Source organism: Ahaetulla prasina, chromosome 1 (genome assembly GCF_028640845.1).
Source record: "Ahaetulla prasina isolate Xishuangbanna chromosome 1, ASM2864084v1, whole genome shotgun sequence".
In the NCBI taxonomy this organism is placed as follows: Eukaryota; Metazoa; Chordata; class Lepidosauria; order Squamata; family Colubridae; genus Ahaetulla; species Ahaetulla prasina.
Window position 1 is genome coordinate 13,356,280 of NC_080539.1, and position 23,259 is coordinate 13,379,538.

General features: G+C 45.5%; 2 protein-coding genes across 7 annotated transcripts in view; one reads left to right on the forward strand and one right to left on the reverse strand.

Moving 5' to 3' along the window:
• The window catches only part of NF1 (neurofibromin 1), a 265,222-nt gene that overhangs the window by 98,328 nt on the left and 143,635 nt on the right, over nucleotides 1-23,259 (reverse strand). The window lies entirely within an intron of this gene.
• On the forward strand, nucleotides 9,512-12,958 carry OMG (oligodendrocyte myelin glycoprotein). 2 transcript variants are annotated; one of them, XM_058164237.1, is made up of 2 exons: nucleotides 9,512-10,153; nucleotides 11,195-12,958. In XM_058164237.1, exon 2 carries the CDS (start codon nucleotides 11,201-11,203, stop codon nucleotides 12,536-12,538), a length of 1,338 nt encoding a protein of 445 aa, XP_058020220.1. In that variant the 5' UTR covers nucleotides 9,512-10,153; nucleotides 11,195-11,200; the 3' UTR covers nucleotides 12,539-12,958. The 2 variants fall into 2 exon arrangements, with proteins under 2 accessions (XP_058020220.1, XP_058020219.1); XM_058164236.1 differs by lacking the exon at nucleotides 9,512-10,153 and adding an exon at nucleotides 10,800-11,101.

A 23,259-nucleotide genomic window follows, 5' to 3' on the forward strand; every position in this document is an offset into this window, starting at 1 on the left:
GCAGAGCCAGGAGGAGCCAAAAACTGTAAAATAAGTAGTACCTTCAATGCTGCAAAGTACATAAAAGACCATGGACTGAAATAGAGAAAAGCAAACATGTTCTTGGACCGAGAAGGATCTTCCCCGTTGAATCAAACAGAGAACTGTCCATAATGCAGACTATGCCCTAACCTAACCCCAAGAAGCAAGCTGCAAGCACACCATTAAAAGTGAGGTTGGCTAGGTCAGGGATCTGCAAACTTGGCTCTTTTAAGACTTGTGGACTTCAACTGGCTGAGGAACTCTGGGAGTTGAAGTCCACAAGTCTTAAAAGAGCCAAGTTTGCAGACCCCTGGCACAGGTGAAGGAATTAGCATCAGGATAAAAATGGCTACAGGTAGTCCTCGCCTTACGACCACAATGGGGGCCAGACTTCCTGTTGCTAAGCAAAACGTTTGTTAAGTGAATGTTGCCCCATTTACCGACCTTTCTTGCCACAGCTGTTAAGGGAATCACTGCAATGGTTAAGTTAGTAAGACGGCTGCTAAGTGAATCTGGCTTCCCCCATTGACTTTGCTTAATAAGGAGGAGGTTGCAAAATTTTAATCACATGACCCCCGGAACACTGCAACCGTCATCAGTATGAGTCGGTTGCCAAGCATCCGAATGTGGTCACGTGACCACAGGGGGATGCTGAAATGGTCGTACGTGTGAAAAATGGTCGTGTCACTTTTTTCAGTGGCGTCTGACCCATCGCGACCCCATGGACAACGTTCCTCCAGGCCTTCCTGTCCTCTACCATCCTCTGGAGTCCATTTAAACTCATGCCTACTGCTTCAGTGACTCTATCCAACCACCTCGTTCTCTGCTGTCCCCTTTTTCTTTTGCCCTCAGTCTTTCCCAGCATTAGGCTCTTCTCCAGGGAGTCCATCTTTCTCATTAGGTGGCCAAAGTGGCCTTAGCAAATATTTTAGTACTAGTTCAGATTTTTACCGTATTGGCAATTTATGAAGAAGGAAGTGGAGGGAAGGCAGAGGAAGAGGATGAGTAGGTGGTGGTAAAGGAAGAGGAGGTGGGGGGAGGAGGAAGAGGAGGAAAAAGAAAAGGAGATGGTGGCGATAAAAAGATGGTGGGAGAGGAGGAGGAAGAGGAGGTGGGGGAGGAGGACGAGGAGGTGGTAGTGAAGGAGGAGGAATTGGGGGAGGAAGAGGAGGTGGTTGGGGAAGGAACAAGAGGTGGTGGTGGTGAAGGAACAAGAGGTGGGGAGAAGGGAGGAAGAAGAGGTGGAGGGAGGGGAGGAAGAGGAAGTGGGGAAGAGGGGAGGGGAGGAAGAGGAAGAGGAGGAGGAGGAAGAGGAAGAGGAAGAGGAGGGAGGAGGAGGAGATGGGGAGAAGGAAGAGAACGAGGAGGTGCTGGTGAAGGAGGAGGAGGAGAAGATTGGGGAGGAGGAAGAGGTGGTGGTGAAGGAGGAAGAGGAGGTGGGGGAGGAAGAAGAGGTGGTGGGGAGGGGAGGAAGAGGAGGTGGGGAGAAGGAAGAGGATGAGGAGGTGCTGGTGAAGGAGGAGGAGTTGGGGAGGAAGAGGAGGAGATTGGGGAGGAAGAGGAGGTGGTGAAGGAGGAAGAGGAGGTGGGGGAGGAAGAAGAGGTGGTGGGGGAGGGGAGGAAGAGGAGGTGGGGAGAAGGAAGAGGATGAGGAGGTGCTGGTGAAGGAGGAGGAGTTGGGGAGGAAGAGGAGGAGATTGCGGAGGAGGAAGAGGAGGTGGTGAAGGAGGAAGAGGAGGTGGGGGAGGAAGAAGAGGTGGTGGGGGAGGAGAGGAAGAGGAGGTGGGGGAGGAAGAGGAGGTGGGGGAGGAGGGGAGGAAGAGGAGGTGGGGGAGGAGGAGGTGGGGAGAAGGAAGAGGATGAGGAGGTGCTGGTGAAGGAGGAGGAGTTGGGGAGGAAGAGGAGAAGATTGGGGTAGGAGGAAGAGGTGGTGGTGAAGGAGGAAGAGAAGGTGGGGGAGGAAGAAGAGGTGGTGGGGGAGGGGAGGAAGAGGAGGTGGGGGAGGAGGGGAGAGGAAGAGGATGAGGAGGTGCTGGTGAAGGAGGAGGAGTTGGGGAGGAAGAGGAGAAGATTGGGGTAGGAGGAAGAGGTGGTGGTGAAGGAGGAAGAGAAGGTGGGGGAGGAAGAAGAGGTGGTGGGGAGGGGAGGAAGAGGAGGTGGGGGAGGAGGGGAGTAGGAAGAGGATGAGGAGGTGCTGGTGAAGGAGGAGGAGTTGGGGAGGAAGAGGAGGAGATTGCGGGAGGAGGAAGAGGAGGTGGTGAAGGAGGAAGAGGAGGTGGGGAGGAAGAAGAGGTGGTGGGGAGGAGAGGAAGAGGAGGTGGGGAGGGGAGGAAGAGGAGGTGGGGAGGAGGGGAGGAAGAGGAGGTGGGGAGGAGGAGGTGGGGAGAAGGAAGAGGATGAGGAGGTGCTGGTGAAGGAGGAGGAGTTGGGGAGGAAGAGGAGAAGATTGGGGTAGGAGGAAGAGGTGGTGGTGAAGGAGGAAGAGAAGGTGGGGAGGAAGAAGAGGTGGTGGGGAGGGGAGGAAGAGGAGGTGGGGAGGAGGGGAGTAGGAAGAGGATGAGGAGGTGCTGGTGAAGGAGGAGGAGTTGGGGGAGGAAGAGGAGAAGATTGGGGTAGGAGGAAGAGGTGGTGGTGAAGGAGGAAGAGAAGGTGGGGGAGGAAGAAGAGGTGGTGGGGAGGGGGAGGAAGAGGAGGTGGGGAGGAGGGGGAGTAGGAAGAGGATGAGGAGGTGCTGGTGAAGGAGGAGGAGTTGGGGGAGGAAGAGGAGGAGATTGCGGGAGGAGGAAGAGGAGGTGGTGAAGGAGGAAGAGGAGGTGGGGAGGAAGAAGAGGTGGTGGGGATGGGGAGGAAGAGGAAGTGGGAGGAGGGGAGTAGGAAGAGGAGGTGAGGGAGGAGGAGGTGGGGAGAAGGAAGAGGATGAGGAGGTGCTGGTGAAGGAGGAGTTGGGGAGGAAGAGGAGGAGATTGGGAGAGGAGGAAGAGGAGGTGGTGAAGGAGGAAGAGGAGGTGGGGAGGAAGAAGAGGTGGTGGGGAGGAGAGGAAGAGAGGTGGGGAGGAGGAAGAGGAGGTGGGGAGGAGGGGAGGAGGAAGAGGAGGTGGGGAGGAGGAGGTGGGGAGAAGGAAGAGGATGAGGAGGTGCTGGTGAAGGAGGAGGAGTTGGGGGAGGAAGAGGAGAAGATTGGGGGAGGAGGAAGAGGTGGTGGTGAAGGAGGAAGAGGAGGTGGGGGTGGAAGAAGAGGTGGTGGGGAGGGGAAGAAGAGGAAGAAGAGGTGGGGGGAGGGAGAGGAAGAGGAAGAGGAGGTGGGGGGAGGAGTAAGGGAGGAGGCAGCTACAATCACAGATAATCTAGGGGAGGTTTGCCTTGGATAGCTCATGGGTGTTGGGCTGCAGTGAATCCAAGCTGACCTCATCCAGAGCCCAGGCCTTGATCAGTATGGGGAGAGGCACCTCCCATCCAGCCTCAGATTGCTGATTCCTGCTTCTAAAAACCTCAAGAGAATTGCTTGCAAGGATGAATCCACAGCACTGGAAGCGATTACTCTAATTATATTACTCACTCAAATGTGTCCAGCATTTATACCTACATCAATATTTTTCCACTTACTACACTTAGGACCTTTCATCTTGGTTTTCAATGCAGGAATCGGTTTGATACACACTTATGATCCCCAACTGGAAGATTCCTTCAAACCTTACCCTGGCAAGTGCCTGCAACAATCTCGGGTTATTATTAACAAAACACAAAGCACACAACACATACACCTTGCAAAAAAAAACCAATGACATAACTCCTAACCAGAATAACTTGAGATAAACTCCACCGCAGGTATCCTCAATTTTTTTCAAGCTACAAATGAATGAATTTGAAGAAAAAGAATGCAAGATTTCAGCTGCTTTTAAACATACCGTAGACTTAAGAGCGTTGAAAGACACCACGGAGATCTTCTAGCCTAACCGAATGCCCAGGGCAGAAATCCTCAGACTATACGAGGCAAACAGCTGTCTGAATTTTGCTTGAAAACTTCCAGTGATGGAAGACTCAGGACTTCAGGCTATTCCACCGCTTAACAGCTCTCACAATCAGGAAATTCCTCCTTATTCTAAGTTTGGATCTCTCTGTGTGAAGCATCCACCCACTGAGCCCTTAGTTCTTGTCCTACCTTGAAAGCCCTACAGCCGTGATGGCGAACCTATGGCGCGTGTGCCACAGGTGGCAGATGGAGCCCTCTCTGCGGGCATGCTAGTCATCGCCCAGCTCAGCTCCACTGCGCCTGCATGCATGCTTCCCGCCAGCCAGCTGATTTTCGGGTCTGCCCTGCAAGTAGGACACAGGTGGAGGGACCTTCCTTTCTCCTCACTTTCTGCTGCCTGTGCCTTCCCAGATCTCTGGAGATTCCCCTTCCACTGCTGTTTTGGGAGGTGAGGCTTTTCCATCCTCTCCCAGCCATTTTGGAAGCTTCCCTCCCCCAGCCGTTTTGGGAGGCACGCCCACGCTTTTGGCACCCGAGGAAAAAAAGGTTAGCCATCACTGCCTATAGAGCAGGGGTCTCCAACCTTGGTCCCTTTAAGACTTGTGGACTTCAACTCCCAGAGTTCCTCAGCCAGCTTTGCTGGCTGAGGGACTCTGGGAGTTGAAGTCCACAAGTCTTAAAGGGACCAAGGTTGGAGACCCCTGCTATAGAGAATAATTCATCTCCTCTTCCCCAGGAAAGCCCTCCAAGTATTGGGACACGGCTACCGTGTCTCTCCATCAGAGGTGGGATTCACATGCTGTAGCAACTGGTACGCCCAGCACCGGAAATGTGAGCATGTGCGTGCCATCCGCGCATGGGTACGACGTCACAAAACACAGCCATTCGCTTGCTCACACTGCCCACATGTGCGTGCGATGTCAAACAACATGGCAATTTGCTTGCACGTACTGTCCACACATACATGCGGCATCAAAAACACAGCGATATAGGACGGGATTGTACTCGGGCGGGTGGGCAGGCCCACCCGCAGGTTGCCACTACCGGTTCGCCCAAACTGGCTGAATACCACCTCTGTTCTCCATGGATTAAGGAGTGAAATGCTCCCGGTTCTGACTGGATCTGGCAATCTGTTAGCGCCCGTGGTTGGTGGTTTGGCGATCCAGTAATGATGGTGGAGCAAAGCTCCGTCCACTTGCCCGGGTGTTGTTACTTCCTGGTTTTAACTAGGAAGTAATGTGTTTTTTTGCGCCTGTGGCACGTTGCATTTCTGAAGTGGTAAGGAAGATAAGTAGATTTCAGCGCTGTATGGATTTCTCTACTTTAAATGTCCCCAGCCCCTTAAACTAAGATTTTATTCTCCAAATCCCTCCCTATATTCATTATTCTTCTTTGCATTTTTCCAGGTCCTCAGTGTCTATTTGGTATTGTGATGGTCAGGTTGTGTCTTCTTTTTTCAAAACATTTTTATTTTATTTTTTACAAAAGAAAGTTGGGGCAATGCAGACATCAGCACCATTTTAAGAAACAACGAACAGCTTAGGCTCAGGATATTATGAAATGTTAGCGGTTTGTTCACAAGAATCAGCTGGAATGAATAGGTGCTATCCAAGAACATGGGGGGCTGCTGTGGGTTAAGAAGCAAAAGCAAAACCTGCAAAGGAAATAACCAAAACCTGAAAGCTAACTTAAGGACTGGAGGTGTGGGAGGTGGCAAAATTGTGTGGGTGAACCAGAAGTGGCACAGAATTATTTTGTACATCAGAAACCACTTAGCTGGCAAACAGTTGCCCCCTCTCTCAACCCTGAAATCCAGAAATCAGCACTGAAGAGCCCAAATACTCACCACTTGAAACCCATTTTCGAATGCACCTTAAACAGATTAAAGCTCCCTTCTCTTCTTTGTCTCTTCCTAACTAGACCCATGTTGTGGCTTTTCCGAAAGGTCTTATTTGCTTGTGCCAAGGGGGCGACGGGCAAGTGTAGTTCTTCAAGCAATTGGTTAGAAATGGAGGGCCATTAATTAGGAGACTTAAGGATGGTTGGGAGGAAGAAGGAAAAATATAAAAGAGATAGATCTGATTACTAAATAACGAGTTCTTATTTCTCTTGGTTATCTGGATTGAATAGAATTTCTTTTTGGAAATATCTAATGGGGGGAGGGATTAGCTTTTGATATCTAAAAAAAAGGTTATTATTTCAGATAATGTTTTTTATTTGGGGGGGGGGGCAATATTTAAATGTTGAGATGGATGAGGGGAACTTTCCCCTAATGGAAAAGGGATTGTAGACTTATGTCATTAGGTAATTTTTATTCATTTTTACCGGATCTCTGCTGACAAATAAGGAGAGTTGAAGATTTAGAAATGAATTTATAGAAAAGGGAGTGAGGTGTGGAATAAAGAGGTATTTGGTTGTATTTTAAGAGACAGTGGTAAGTTGCTAACATTGAATATACCTGGTGGAGGATAAAGAGGGAACTAACTTCCTTCCTTCCTTCCTTCTTTCCTTCCTTCCTTCCTCCCTTCCTCCCTCCCTCCCCCTCCCTCCAGTTCTGCACTCTCTACACATTTTTTAAAAATTATATTTCTGTATAAGCTCTTTGTATCTGTTTAATAAAATTGTGCTAAAAAAAGAAAGGAAGGCCCATTAATCATCTCCACCAACACTCCCCCACTACACCAATTCTTCCTGTAGAATGGCAATTCCAAATTATTTATAAGCAATCACTTTCGAAAAGCAAAAGAACCATCAACCGCACTCGAAAAAGTTCACTTTACAACCAACAATTGCCATTTGCAAAGAGTTCACTAGAGTTCTAAACCAAAGAGTTTTTCTGCCTAAAGAAAAATATGTTGGCCCATATTTTTCCAGAAAAGTTAAGCTTTCACAGCAAACTAAAAAAAAAACAAAAAAAAAAACTCCTGTTCCAGTCCAGAGGATTTAATTCATTATCGGATGCTGAATTTACTGAAGCCCCTGCCACGATGCAGAGACGGCGACTAGATTAAATGACTTCATAATAATTTCATGAAGGGCAGTATCAACAGCTGCCATCATCAGAGTGGCTTTATGAAACTCGTATTTTCAGACATGATCTGTCTCCGAATGATAGAGGCTGTCTAAAGAAGGTTTCATTTCCTATAGGCTTCCCAAAAAATAGAGTTTTGAATTAGATGGACTCCTTCAATCTAATCCAAACCTTCTGATGAGAGTGTCAGTGTGCCTAGCTGATTAAATAAAGACTACAGTTTACTTCTTCTCTGCTTTGTCCCTTCCTATTTATATTAACCCTGTTGTGGTTTTTCTGAAGGCCTTATAGAACAGGGGTCTCCAACCTTGGCAACTATAAGACTTGTGGACTTCAACTCCCAGCTTTGTTGGCTGGGAGGAACTCTGGAAGTTGAAGTCCACAAGTCTTAAAGTTGCCAAGGTTGGAGACCCCTGTTATAGAAGATGTAGAATCACTGATGGGATCCTTCCGGTTCAACAACTGATTTGAAGATCGAGTGCTGCACGCATGTGCACAGTTCAACAAAAAATCACCTTCCACGTTAGTGCTAGGGAATTAAAACAGCTGAGGCGCGGCAATCCGCTCTGCCGCTGCGAAGATAAAGATAAGTAAAGCACAGGGGCAGGTGGGCGGCCCCAGCTGATCGTCGGAGTTACCGGTTCGCCTGAACCGGTCCAAATCGGTAAAATCCCACCCCTGTGTAGAATCCTATCACTCATTTGAACAGTCATGAGCTCTCAAGAGTAACTACAGTCGTGACACCAGCAAGAAGAGACTGGTTTTCCGTAAAGTCTGGTAACCTGCATATTCTATTCTGCATATAACTATTCCTCCATATTCCATGGCCACTGGGAAGCTTCAGGGGAATCAGTACAGGTAGTCCTCGACTTATAACAGTTCATTTAGTGACCGTTCGGAATTACAACTGCACTGAAAAAAAAATGACCAGATGACCATTTTTCACATTAACAACCCCCATTGCAGTCCCCATGGTCACATGATCCTAAAATTAAAATATTTGGGAAACTGACTCACATTTATGAGGGTTACAGTGTCCCAGGGTCATGTGATCACCTTTTGCGACCTTCTTACGAGCAAAGTCGATGGGAAAGCCAGATTCACTTGATCACTGTGTTACTAATTTCACAATTGCAGTGATTCACTTTACAACTGTGGCAAGAACGGTCGTAAAATGGGGGCAAAATCCACTTCGCAAATGTCTCCCTTAGCGACAAAACGTTTGGGCTCAATTGTGGTTGTAAGTCGAGGGCTATTGCAAGTACCGTACACTGATAGGATAAAGCACGGGTCTCCAACCTTAGCAACTTTAAGCCTGGAGGACTTTGCTGGCTGGGGGATTCTGGGAGCTGAAGTCCTCCAGGCTTAAAGTTGCCAAAGTTGGAGACCCCTGGGATAAAGGAAAACTGGGCTCAAAATAGGCTTAAGATCCAGATGGATCTTGCAGACTCAAACTGGAAATTCAATGAAGAGAAAAATAAGGTTTTACACGGTTTCAGGCAAGAAAATTCAAATGTACAGGTTAGGTGAAATTTGGCTCAATAGCAATAACTGCGAGAAGAATCTTGGAAATAACCAAGGTTGGGGAATAACCAAGGTTCCACCTACTTGGAAATAACCAAGGTTGGGGAAAAACTGATCTACGTCCTTTGGCTGTACACATACAAGCAAAGACTTTCTCTGAAAGGGCGCATTATTTTGGACCATGAAAGAGGACATTAAGAAAGGAAGGTTTTTATTTATTTTATTATTTATTTATTTACATTTATATCCCGCCCTTCTCCGAAGACTCAGGGCGGCTTACAGTGTGTAAGGCAATAGTCTCATTCTATTTGTATATTTATATACAAAGTCAACTTATTGCCCCCACAACAATCTGGGTCCACATTTTACCTACCTTATAAAGGATGGAAGGCTGAGTCAACCTTGGGCCTGGTTTTGGAAAAGAGAGAGGAGTTAAGACAGGAGCTGAACCCTACATTAAGCTAGAAGAGATATTTAAACCTCTTCACAGAAGAGAAAAACAAAACCACTGTTGGCTGCGATAGTAAAATTTAGCCATGTTCTTCATCTAGATTAAAGCTACCATCAGGTTTAGTTACCCGCTCTCAGTGGCCCAATTTGGTCAAACTAAGCCAAAAATACAAAAGCATGTTAAAAATATAGCTAAGTACATATCATTATGGCAGTGTATTTTTAAAGCAGCTACTGAAATAGGATAAAGTAAGGAAATATAGCTGGAAAAAAATGAAGTTTTACGGATTCTTTTTATGTATAGACACGGCCTTTCTAAAATTCCTATGCATCAATCACTAATTCCCAATTGGGCTAAATGTTATCTTAACAAATATGCAACTCAAACCGCCTGCTTCACTCTGGGAAACTCCCAATTGTCCCTTAAATCATGCTAGGAATTTTCTGATTTTTCCATGAAAAGGGAAGGGACAATTGGGAGTTGAAAAGAATTAAGGCCGAGTGGGTGATTCACATGAGCTTCTGAAAGAGAAGATGAGGCTGGACGAAATGATCCTTAGATCCTTCTGAAATAAATTTCATTTAAAACTGCCAGAGTCTTTTTTTTTCTTTTTTAAGAGTTCTCATTTGGAAACCTAGGATGATTTCAGAAAGACAAAATGCTTAAAACACGAACGCAGAAGGAAAGAGCCAAAGGCTGATGGAGCTTAAAGCCTAATAAAATATATAGATAGATAGATAGATCACACATGCAGATTAAAAAGGTGGAACTGGATGCAATTTGCACAAACTACGCACGCTGCGTCTGAACGCCCTGAGAGAGATCCCAGAAGAAGAGTGAGGGTGGGGGGAACATAATGTAAGAAGTTTAAAAACTTGGCTTTCCCCATTAAAAAAAGGGGGACTGCCCATTCTGTTGAGTGTGCACCCCTCGCGATAAATTTGAGTCAGCACCACCACCAACAGCTCTGCAGTCTTCGGAAGGGAAGCTGATCAGGTGGTTGCAGAGCCCCTGGAAACGGCAGTACGATGCAGCTGAAGAGGCAAAGCACAACCCACAGACAAACTGTGGCTCGGCTGGAGAACAAGCCGAGCTTTGCGTCTGAATCTTCCAGGGAAACGATGCACTAAAGGCTACAGCGGAGAGAGCGAGTGGGGTAAGTTGCTTTGGCTGTTCTCTTTGCCTCCTTTTATGACCCAATCCTATTGCCAGAGAATGAGGTGTGTGTGTGTCTACGCGCTGGTGTGTTATGTGCCTAAAATTTAAAAAAAATAATTTTTTTTAAAAAATTGAGAGAGACAGAGAGACCGGGGGAAAAATACAGGGAGAAGGAAACTGTCGTCTAACTTGGCAGTTTCCTGCATCGGCGATCTGCTGCAGTGACAGCTCCAAAATCTCCGCTGAAATCTTTGATTCGGTCCTGAAAATGTTTTCTCTCTTGGAAAACGAGGGACTAGGGGCTAGGGTTAAGAGTGGAGAAGCAGCATCCACAGAGAGGAAGCGCAGGCAGGGAAGTGTGCCTTAACGTTCTCCGAACGCATCTTTGAGAATTGCTGTGAATATTCTCAGCGATTTCTGAGCATGCCTTCAACTGCGCCGAATGCATTTTGGAACCCACGGATGCCCCTTTGGATTCTTGCGTGCCTTAGAGCTACAGCATGGCTAAAGGAGCTGCTGTAACGACTGCTGGCATTTTTAAGACCTAACGCCGACATCCACCTCAGTCTGCCTGCCACCTTCGCACAGAAGCATCATTTTAAAACAGAAAGAATATCCGAGAGAGAAACCCAGAGTGGGGTGGGAATTCAGATTGCTCCAGAGAGAGAAAGTGGACATTGCGCAACGGTTAGAAGAGCCTAGCAGTTTTTTTGGAAGAATGCTACCCTTAGGAGCTGGAGGAGGATGAGAGAGTGGAAAAGGGGAAGGGAGAGAGATGAGATGGAAATAGATCAGGCTGTTTTGACAGACAGCAAGACAGGGGGATGGAGAGCTTCCCTGGAAATAAGCGTGTTTTTCCGGCACCATTAAGGGTGATGCCACAGCGATATGCCACAGGGGTGAGGGTATGTCTGACTTTATTAAAATGCAACTCTACTGCCAAGGGGTAAGTGCTTCCTCACCCCACCCCACCCAAAAAAACTAACCAGCCTTCTAAAATGTGCAATAAACTGGGCATGTGTTCCATGTTTGCTTCTAGGCAACAATGGAGACCCGGATCTTGAAGGCATCGCTTGGCGTCCTGGCTCTTCTCGTCTTCATACCAGCCATTCAGGGTATTTGTCCATCTTTGTGTTCATGCTCAGGAAACGATAGAAACGTGGACTGTTCTGGCGGAAACCTGACCACGCTGCCCTACGGACTTCAAGACAACATTACCCATTTGAATTTGTCGTATAATCATTTTGTGGATCTCGACCACCAGCTGACTCAGTTTGCCAATTTGAGAACCCTGGATGTTTCCAACAATTGGCTTCGGAGCCTCCCAGCTCAACTGCCCAGGTCCCTGTGGGAAATATACGCCACGCACAACAGCATCAGGGTTCTCCAAAAGCTTGACACGGCTTACCAGTGGAACCTGAAAGTCCTCGATGTCTCGAGGAACATGGTGGAAAGGGCCGTGCTTATAAACAACACGATGAGCAGCCTCGTGTTCCTCAACCTCAGCAGCAACAAGCTCTGGACTGTCCCCACCAACATTCCTATCAATGTGGAGACGGTGGATCTATCCAACAACTTCTTGTCGCAAATCCTTCGTGGCACCCTGGGGAGACTCGCCCATCTTTCCCAACTTTATCTGCACAACAATAAGTTCACCCACATCCCTGACAAAGCGTTTGACCAGTTGGCTCAGCTACAACTCATCACCCTTTACAACAATCCCTGGGCATGCGAGGATAAACCACCAGCCCTCTCTTATTTGCAGGATTGGATAGGTAAAACGCAAGCCACGGTCTTTGGGTTGCCGTGCCCGGAGGAGGAGGACACTGTGTCATGGGAAGGCTCCGGGCCATTCTCAGTTACTCCAACCCTGGGACAGAAACACCTCTTGGTGAAAGCCATCAAGGCAGTGGATACAACTGACTCTGCAGAAGCAACTGAACAGAGCGAATTAGCGTATGAACAACAGTCCGGAATGACGGACATCAACGTAAACACTACTGATGACCCGACAATAGCATTCACCAGCACCGACAGACCACTGGTTCCCTACCCAGAAAATTTCAGCACAGAGAACCTCAATTCTTTCGAAGTGGCTGCAGCCACGCACATGGTCTACATCCAAGATACAACCTCTGGGAAGTCCAGCACAAAAGGCCTGGCCGAAGCCCCCACAATTCCTATGACCTTGAGGATCACCAGCGGGGTGCCTACAAACTACCCAAAGAAACAACAAAGCACAACAGTAAAGAAAGAGGAACGCACCACAAAAATTAGCCCTCGCGCACCCTCTAAAGCAAATGTGCCCAGGGGGTATTTGTTCTCCACTGTAATGCTGGCTGTGGTGGCCCTGGCAACTGGCAGTGGATTTGTGTTTAAATGAATGAATTGCTTCATTATTCCATATTAATAACATGTCTGGGGAGGGGGAGGGAAAAGAGAAATGCTCCTGTTCCACAATGAATTGCTGTAGATGCAAGAAGAAATGCCTGTTTTTAAGATTCTGAAATATGACTGAAGACTATGTAATAACTCCTCTTGAATGGCAGGGCTGCAGAAAAATCACGTCTTGGTAACCAAGCTGCTACTTTACTTAAATTATGTCTTACTGAATTAAGAAAATTTAAAAAAAAGGAAGAAAATTATCCCCGAATAATACGATTGTTTTTATGCAATGTGTTATTTTGTATTTACATTTTTAATTTTCTTCACAAAAATATTTTAAAATGTCAGTATTTTCTGTATCGATTATGAATAGTTTTGTCATTAAACATCTCGAAACAAAAACATTCGACGGCTGCGTTATGCATTTACTGGCAGAGTTGCCAGAGAGAAAACCTTGGAATATATAAATACTAATCCTTTACCAAAGATGACAATGCATGAGGGGAAAGGGGGGGTGAAGGATACAGATATCTAAAACACAATTACATCTAACCATGGTCTGTTGCCATAACTCTTACTAACAGCCTAGAGGAGATGGGATACGAGGTTATTTGCCAGCTCCCAACAAGCTTTCATAAAATTACTGTTTAAATAGGCCTGGGAGCTTGTAGTCCTTAAGATGTTGCAGAAAATCTTATTCATTAGAGTTATGCCATATTTCCCTTTCATTCAGAGCAGTGGTGGGTTTTACTTATCTTTACACTGGTTTGCTCATGCGCGTGCCACTTCTCCGTATGCGCAGAGCGTATTTGATGACTTCCTGGGCGGGGTCTCCCGCCGCCGTTACTACCGGTTCTCCTGAACCGGGGTGAACCGGGAGCAACCCCACCACTGATTCAGAGCTAAAAGTGCTGCACCAAGTGTTCTCCTCCCATTTACCCTACAATAATCTTGAAAGGTAGGCTAGCCCAAGAATGAATGGCTCAAATGTCACCTCAATGTTCCCATCCCTGGGTCTCTCTTGGGCTAGGGAGTACCCTGACCGCTACTCACAGCAAACGAACAATGGTTTAAGTATTTCATACCCATCCCATAGCTCTCTTAACGTCACAACCCTCCACATAGGTTGAAAGTCAACCTCAATGGCCCCATGCTCACTCAGCAACAGGCTGGGGCGAGCGGACCTATTTTATTTCTCTCATCAAATTTCTACCCAACCGCCAGCCCTGTGAGGCAGGCAAGGTCAACCACACAAACATAGCATGGATTCAAGTTAACGCTCTTTACTGCTGTAGAGCAAAATAATAGAGTCCGTTTGGCGTGTCTCTCTGACCCAGCTTGTACGAAACAAAATCCAGGGGTTATTTTGAGTTTCTTTCATGTGCTTTCCTCTTTGTCACTCTGAGTAATATTTTCTGAAAGTTTTCTCCCCTCCAACAGTTTGCTCACTCCCTCCTCATTCCTAAAGCCAGCTTTCCATTCTTTCACAGTACGGGAACCAATTTTTCACTGATAAACGAACACAGCGACTTAGTGGTCTGGAAACTAACAGCAGAGTTGAAGGTGAGTCAGTGTTGCCTTTTTTGAGGGCTTAGAACAGAGGCGTGGAACTATGGCCCCTTTATGACTTGAGGACTTCAACTCCCAGAATTCCATGCCTGGCTGGCTCAGGAATTCTGGGAGTTGAAGTCCGCAAGTCATAAAAGGGCCATAGTTCCCCACCCTTGGCTTAGAACCACAAACTGAGATAAATAAATACGTTTGTATCATGTAATCAGGTGAACATCAGAGATGGTATTCAGCCGGTTCGAACCGGTTCGGGTGAGCTGGTAGCGGCAACTACTGTGGCCCACCCCAGCGTAATGGCGTCCTATTTAGCCACGTTTTCGAGGCTGGGCACATGCGCGGAAAGCACACTCATGAGCAAAGCGCAAGTGCGGAAGGCACACACATCTTGTGTGCGTGCGGCGAACCGGTAGTAAGAATATTGGAAACCCGCTGGTGAACATGGGATATAATAAAGTATACTGACATGCCATACAGGTGTGGGCAGCCAGAGCAATCAAGGAACTGCCTACCTAACTTTGGATGGAGCCCCATCTCTGAAGGTGCCCATTATTGCTTAATGCAGGGATCTCCAACCTTGGCCACTTGAAGGCTTGTGGACTTCAACTCCCAGAGGTCCAATTCTGGGAGTTGAAGTCCACAAGCCTTCAAATGGCTAAGGTTGAAGACCCCTGGCTTAATGGATGCCTTCAGAAGCCTTGAATGATTAAGCTAAACCTCAAGCCTCCTTTTTTTTAAGCTTAACGAAGTTTCTATTCAGAAAGCGGGGGGGGGGGGAGTTCATTATGAGACTCTAACAAAAGGGGTCAGGCAGAGGTGGGATTGCAATGAAGCTTCATTGAGGAGAACCTGGCTGGCTGGAAGGAATCCAAGCCTTAGTATCTCCAGCTTGAAAAGGATCTGGGGTATTTTTGCTGGCTGTAGGGTATTCTGGGAGTTGGAAGTCCACCTGTCTTAAAAGTTGTCCAGCATGAGAAACACGCCGAGTTGCTGAGGAAAAGAGAACCTGCAGGAAGTTCCTACTTGGTGAATACAGTGAGGATGCTGCTCCAGAGAGCAAATTATTGTGCTTCTGCTCTCTTTTTCGTCCTTACTTGTGGTTGGCAAAGATGGGAGCTTTTCCAAGCAATGAAGGCTGCAAAGAAATCCCAAGCTCCGTTTCCCTTTGGAGAGGCCGTGGACAGCAAGCAGCTCCCTGACCAGAATGTAAATTTTTCTGAGCTGGATGCAAAAGGTAGAGAGGGGCAGGATTGGCACAACTGCCTATTCCTCCTCTGCAGCTTCCCCAACAGGTTACATACTGCAGCAGCCATTTCCATGGTTACCCGAGGCAGAGGATTCAGTAAAAAGGAGGGCTGCTCCTCATTAGAAAACCGTATATTTTCCCCACTATAGATCAAGGGGAGCAGAATGGCAAAACGAAATGAAGGCAGGGGAACTGACAAGCTCGGTGCATTGTTAGAGAAACGCTGCATGGCAATTTCATTAAGACTAGTTGCAAGGGGGGGGTCAGCTGAGGGAAAGGGACCAGCCAAGGGGTCTGGCGTCGCTCACCTGTGCCAAGGCCAGAAAGACGAAGTAAAAATAAGATGCAAGACGCACACACACACACACACACACACACATATCTCCAAGTCCTTTAAGCAACCTCTTCTAAGTCAGGATAGGATTAAACATTAACAGAATTAGAAGGGACCTTGTAGGTCATCTAGTCCAGGGGTTCCCAACCTTGGCAACTTTAAGCCTGGTGGACTTCAACTCCCAGAGTTCTGGGAGTTGAAGTCCTCCAGGCTTAAAGTTGCCAAGGTTGGGGACCCCTGATCTAGTCCAACCCCCTACTCCACCCCACCCAAGCAGGAGATCCTAACACCGTTTCTGACAGATGGAAGTCCAGTCTCTTCTTGAAAGCAAGGATCTAAAGAGCAATAGCAATAGCGCTTAAGGCTTATATACCGTTTCACGGTGTTTTTTTTTACAGCCCCCTCTAAGCGGTTTACAAAGTCAGTGTCTTGCTCCCAACGATCTGGGTCCTCGTTTTATCGACGTCGCCAGGATGGAAGGCTGAGTCAACCTTGAGCCGGTCAGGATCGAACTGCCAGCAGTCGTCAGAATTAGCCTGCAATTCTGCATTCTAACCACTGCGCCACCACAGCAGAGAATATTATGCTCTCTTGCAGAGGACAAACTGGGCAGGAGGGCTGGCAAAGCTGCCATCATTTTACTTTAAGCCTCCACATTTCTAAATAGAAGCAAGAGCAGATGAACCCCAAATCTGTCCCCCAGAAGCCCTTCCTTCAGGGTTGTTGGAGCCGTGGTAGCGCAGTGGTTAGAATGCAATATTGCAGGCTGATTCTGCCCACAGCCAGGAGTTCGGTTCTGACCAGCTCAGAACCGAACCATCCTTCCGAGGTGGATAAAATGAAGACCCAGATTGTTGAGGGCAAGAAGCTAACTCTGTAAACCGCTTAGAGAGGGCTGTAAAGCACTGTGAAGCAGTAAAGAAGTCTAAGTGCTATTCTATTGTGAGAACAAAGTTGGGTTAGTAGACACACAAAACTCATAACTGTAGTGTTCGATTTTTGGAAATCTAAGGGCCAATTGCTTCCTTGCCCAATGTTGAGAATTACATGCAGACAGTCCTCAACTTACAATTGTAATTGAGCCTTCAATTATGGTAGTACGTTTTGACCGTTGAAAGACCATATGACCACACCCAATTTTATGACTTTTTTGCAGCAGTTGTAAAGCAAATGTTGTTAAGTGAATTCATGGTTTGCTATACAGGTAGTCTCGACTTACAACAGTTCATTTAGTGATTGTTCAAAGTTACAATGGCATGGGGAAAAGTGACTTATAACCACGTTTCACTCTTGCGACTACTGCAGCATCCCCATAGTCACATGATCAAAATTTAGACGCTTGGCAACTGGCTCATATTTATGACAGTTGCCGTGTCCTGGGGTCATGTGATCCTCTTTTGCAGCCTTCTGACAAGCAAAATCAATGGGGAAGCCAGATTCATTTAACAACGGTGTTACTAACTTAGTAACTACTGTGATTCTCTTAACAACTGTGGCGAGAAAGGTCATAAAATGGGACAAAACTCCTTTAACAAACATCTCACTTAGCAACAGAAATTTTGGGCTCAATTGTGGTCATAAGTCGAGGACTACCTGTAATTCATTATTATTATTTTTTTGGCCAGAAACCAGAAGTAAACCCCAGTTTCCAGCAAAAATGTTGTAAACAAAAACCATGTGAACACAGGATGCTGCAAACTGCTGTAAATACAGTGCCCAGAATGTAATCATGTGACTGGGGGAGCGCGAGTGCCATAACTTTGAATCTGGGTCATAAGTAGTGCCTCTTAATTTCAAGCAGTCACTATGCTTGACTGCTTAATTTATGTAGTCATAAATTAAGGACTATCTGAACAGGGGCCTCTGGTGGCTCAGCAGACTAAGTCTGTCTGTTATTAACACAGCTGCTTGCTTACTGCAAGTTCAAGTCCCACCAGACCCAAGGTTGACTCAGCCTTCCATCCTTTATAAGGTAGGACCCAGATTGTTGGGGGCAATAAAAGTTGACTTTGTATATAATATACAAATGGATGAGACTATTGCCTTACACAATGTAAGCCACCCTGAGTCTTTGGAGAAGGGCGGGATATAAATTCAAATTAAAAAAAACCAAAAACTCTGGTTTAAGACCCAACTGCAACACTGCCATAAATAGACATCAGGCAAAATATAACTCTCTCCCAGGAAGGAACCTTTGCCATCCTAACCGAGTATTTCTTGCGCTTTTAATTCTTTCTGATATTTCTGCTCATTTTCTGATAGGATTCCCAAAGAAAGGAAGAAGATGCTGGCAGACACAGAGAAAGGCAGGGGGAAGGGAATCTAAATTTCAGGATCCTATGCAGGTATCAATTAATCAACGTGATACATTGATCAACTACGGTGCTTTATGGGTGCTGCGATTTTCACCGTGAAGTTTCCGGATGGAATTCAAAGTACTTCTTCTGACTTAAAATATCCTACGGCTTGGCACCTACAGGACTGCCTTCTCCACATAGAAGCAGCCACTGAATTCGGCCAATACGGACTTGCTGCCAACTTCCCCCAGACAGATGGGGCAAAGGGGCAGTCTTGTTTGGCGGCAGCCTCCATATTACGAAACAAACATTAGGTTGGCACTGTCAACCTAGAAATTGGCTTTCTCAAAATTATGGGCTTTCTAGAAATTATTAAGACAGAACGTTTGAGAGGGCTTTTGGGTGTAAATAATCCCAACTGCATCGAGTGGTTTTCTTTTCTTGATTTTTCTTGATTTGTTCGTATCCAAGAGATTATTTTTTCAAAGAGTCCTTCTCACCTACTAACTTCTGGTTTCTTGCTAATCTTTCTTCAAGTTGGTAATAATTTTGAAGAGAAGGGAGTGCTGTTTATTTATCTGAATACAGAATAACAGAGTTGGAAAAGACCTCAGAGGTCTTCTAGTCCAACCTCCTGCTCAAGCAGGAGACCATTATACTATTACAGAGCCTTGGTGGTGCAGTGGTTAGAGTGCAGTACTGCAGGCTACTTCTGCTGATTGCCGATTGCCTGCAATTTGGCAGTTCAAATCCCACCAAGCTCAAGGTTGGCTGAGCCTTCCATCCTTCCGAGGCGGGTAAAATGAGGGCCCAGATTGTTGGAGAGGGCAATAGACTGACTCTGTAAACCACTTAGAGAGGGCTGTAAAGCACTTTAAAGCGGTAAATAAGTCTAAGTGCTATTGCTATAGACAAGTGACTACCCAGTCTCTTCTTAAACACTGCCAGTAATGGAGCACCCACGAGTTCTGGAGGTGAGCCACTCCACTGATTAATTGTTCTCACTAAAAGGAAATTTCTCCTTAGTTTTAGGATCTTTCTTTGACCAGTTTCTGGCCATTATTCCATGTTCTCCCCTCAGGTGCATTCAAGAATAAACCCCTTTCTTCTCTACACCTCAAGCAGGGGTGAAATGCTCCCGGTTCGGACTGGATCGCCCAATCTGATAACAATGGCGGCGGGTGGTTCAGAGAACCGGTAGCAAAAATCCCTGCCCCCATCCCACGCCCAGCTGAGCCACACGATCATCAGAGTTTGTTTGTTTTTTACTTTTAAAAGCATTTTTTTTTGGGCCAAAAAAATGCTTTTAAGAGTAAAAAAAAAGCCTCTGATGATTGTACGGCTCAGCTGGGATCATCAAAGCCTTTTAAAAGCATTTTTACAAAAATGCTTTTTAAAGTAAAAAAAAATTGGCCACGCCCAACCAGTCACATTACTCCCCACCACAAAACCGGTAGTAACAAATTTTACATTTCATCACTGCCCTCAAGTATTGGAAGACTGCAAGCAGGTCACCCCTAGTCCTTTGCTTCGTTAAGACTAGAATTTTTTTTACGGATCTACTGCAAATCTTTCAGAAATGTCTTAGTAGATTGTCTGGGATAGATGCACAATTGTCCTGTTGTATAGAAACGTAGGAAACTGGCCACAGTGATTAAGGTGCCTCTCAAGGAAGTGTGTCCTCCCACAGATGACTCTTTTAGAATTTTGAAAAAAATAAATTAGGAGCTATCACGACCTTACAACATGCCACTAGCCTCAAGCTCCAAACCTTGTGACTGAACACTACAGCCTGTGCCACCTTTTCTCTCACATCGTACGTGAAGGTGGCTTTTTGATGCTCTAGCTCAGTGTTGGTATCTTCTACATGTCTTCTGACTAGAAGGCCCAAAATTTATACTCAGGCTAGGGTCATCAGTTTAGGGAAAGCTCAACTAGCCTGAGGCTTCCTTGAACCAAATGTTCTCCAAGTATCATGGATATGGAATGAGCGGATGTGATATAAAGCAAGTAAGTCCAGAATACCAGAAGTCATCATATAAAGATTTCGAACCCGTTTCTACAAGACAAGCAGAGTCTGGAGGTGGCGTCAAGAGAGGAATCAGCTTGGAGTCCCTTACATCGCCACAAGAGACTGAACCACCCCCCTTGAATTCTATGGACTCTTATCTAGGGTCAAGTTGGTGCTGACAGTTGATTAAATTCTTGTGTATAAGTGTGAGCAATAAATCTTCTTAACTGGAACTTAACATGTGGTCCTGATTCTTCCAGCCTGACAAAGCTCCCTGTTCACACAGAATAGGGAAAAATAGGTGCAACCAATATCCACATATTCTTCAGTAGAATATGTTGTATAACCTGATTACGTCCATCTTATTTGCTGCAATGTTGATTAGCGGTTCGTTTTCAGTTTTGCATGTTGAGTTCCCCCCCAAAAAAAAAAAAGAACGCAGAGTCAGGAAATGTTAGTCTCACATTATCTTTACAAACTTAAAAGAGATCAGCAGCCCCAGGGCCTGCGTTTCTGCAAATACACACACGGGCTGTCCTACAAAGGTCAAAATCTTTCACACCAAAGAAAAAGAGGCACACGCTACTTTTAAAAAAGGCAGAGGCATACAACTTTACTGCCATCCACTCTCCTTTCTAAAACGGAGTAACTGGAGAGAGAGGGAGGAGAGGGAGGGAGAGTGAATGCACAACTAAAACTTGTGTGTTTTGAAACAGGTTTAGAATATAATCCTGGGGAGGGATCCTTTTGGTAGGCAGGATCCACAATGATTTTGGGGTTTTTTTTGCGAGATGAAGGCTTGCAATACAAAGGGAAATAGAGAAAGCTTCTGCAGCTGGGATTTCCCTCTCCCTAAAAAAAAAATTAGGTCTGCTTATTTGAAAGACTATACACAAGAAAAATATATTTTAGAATGGAAAATGTGGATTGATTATATTCAGAATAAGTATCAGATAAAAAAATATCGAATAGCATATGAGTAAATTTAGGAAATATTTTGTATTAGATATATTTCTGAAGGAGAGGGGAATTGAGAGTGTGATTAAGTGTGGAGAGACTAGAGATTATAATTTAGGAATTATTTTAGATTATGATTGTTAGTTTTGATACCCTGCATTTTGTTCTGGGAAGTCGGAGTGGGGGGCGGGGGGTATGGGGGAGGGGAATTGCCTGTAAACCGCCCTGAGTCCTTCGGGAGATAGGGCGGTATATAAATATGATTAAATAAATAAAAATAAATAAAATAAATTGGGGGGTTGAGGCTAGAGATGGAGTGATGGTGAATGTACAGGGATTATTGAAGATGTATAAATATAATTAATGTAGGGTCTGCCCAGTTACCATTTTAGAACGGTGGGGAGGGAGAAAAGAGAGAGTAGGAGGTAGGAAAGAGGAGAAGAGGAAGGAAGAGGGGTAGAAGAGGGAGAAGGAAGGTGTAGGGTGGAGGGAGGAGAGGATGTAGATAAGAGAAGGAGAGGAAGGTTTGGATAGTAAAAGGTAGAAGAGGGGAGTGTTAAAAAGGGGGGTGGTGACTGGGCAGGCCCGACTAAATGTATATAACTGTACATTGAATGAATTGTTTGACATGATTGTAAAAATAAAACTTTTTTACTAAAAAGAAAAAAAAATTAGGGTAGCCTCTGTTTTTTTTTAACTGTTATACTTATTTTGAGATTTGTGTTACTGTTTTTATACGTTGACTCCATCAACATTGTAGGGGTGGTCTTAATGTTATAAGTCTCCAATCTTGGCAACTTTAAGACTTGTGGACTTCAACTCCAGAGTTCCTCAGCCAGCTTTGCTTTGCTGGCTGAGGAACTCTTGGAGTTGAAGTCCACAAGTCTTAAAGTTGCCAAGTTTGGAGAGCCCTGTTGTAAGTGATCTCTCTACTGTAATGAATTATCAAGGATTTTCATTAATAAAGCTACAAAAGTTAACAAAGTGCAACGTATGACTGTCAACACTAAAATAGTTATGCTCCTAAGCCACCTGTAGTTTTAACCAATGCTCATGATCAAAAAAACCTTGTTGCCGATTTCTCTGGGGAGATTTTCATCTTATTCAGCGGAGACATTCAATGCTAATCCATCAATTCATCAAATAAAGCAGCTCTAGATTATGAGACACCGCATAAGCAGCAGAGGTTAAATACGCTTTGAACATTTTTAAAAATACTTCCCCAACCATATAGATAGTCTTTCTATTTAAAACAATATTGACTTTGGATTTTGGTTTGCAAACAAGGAAATGAGTCCTTTGTTAGCTGCGTGCTTACATCACTCTTGACATAAATTGCCACCCTTGATATTCTGGGACAGCTATTTCGAAGTCTGGATAGTAGTTAAGCTAAGGAACGGCTTTCCATCTACCAAGACATCATTCAGAAGGAAAAAGAGAAGGCAGAGAGAGGTATGGAATTTGATACAGTTGTGTAATAACTGATTCTTTGATTTTTATTTTATTTTTTTGCCTGCTGTCCCACTTTATCCGAAGGGCACAGGAATCGCAAGTTTGGTGTTGGTGGCTTAGATCAGGGGTCTCCAACCTTGGCAACTTTAAGCCTGGTGGACTTCAACTCCCAGAATTTTGAGAGCTGAAGTCCGCCAGGCTTAAAGTTGCCAAGGTTGGAGACCCCTGGTTTGGACGGTTATTTTTGTTTTGTTTCAATGTTTTAGGCTATCAGGTGCAGAACATGTACAGGTTTTGCCTTGCCTGGCTTTGGAGTGAGCAATCTTAATTTTAAAGGAAAATATTTGTAGCTCAGGGTTGAAACGAGGGGTCCTTGATGCTCTCTTGAGCATGGTTGCGTTCTTGTAGATGTTTCCTTACCCAAACTAAGTAACATCATCGGTACAAGCTAGCACTTTTGGTGTTAACCTAGTTTGGTTGATGAAATGTCTGCAAGAAAACAACCAAGATCGGACAGCACCAAGGACCACCCCCGAACCTAATTTTATATTTGCGGGAGAAAGAGTGATCCGGGTTTCAGACAGTAGGTCTTGCAACTTTTCCCCCTTCCTGTGTGTGTTCCTCTGCTCAGTGAACAAAAGCAGAGTCAGAGGAATAGCAGGAGAAGCTGGACTGTAAGAAGAATGTCAAAACCAAAGCAAGCTTCTTTTAAATACAGAGATGTTCAATGCTTAATTTCCGTTTGACAAGAAACAGAAGAGGCAAAGGGCCATACTCGAGATCTGTAGAACCGTGTTTTTAGAATGGATTAAGAGAGGGTTTTCCTGCTTTTCTTTAATTTGAATTGGGAATCTGC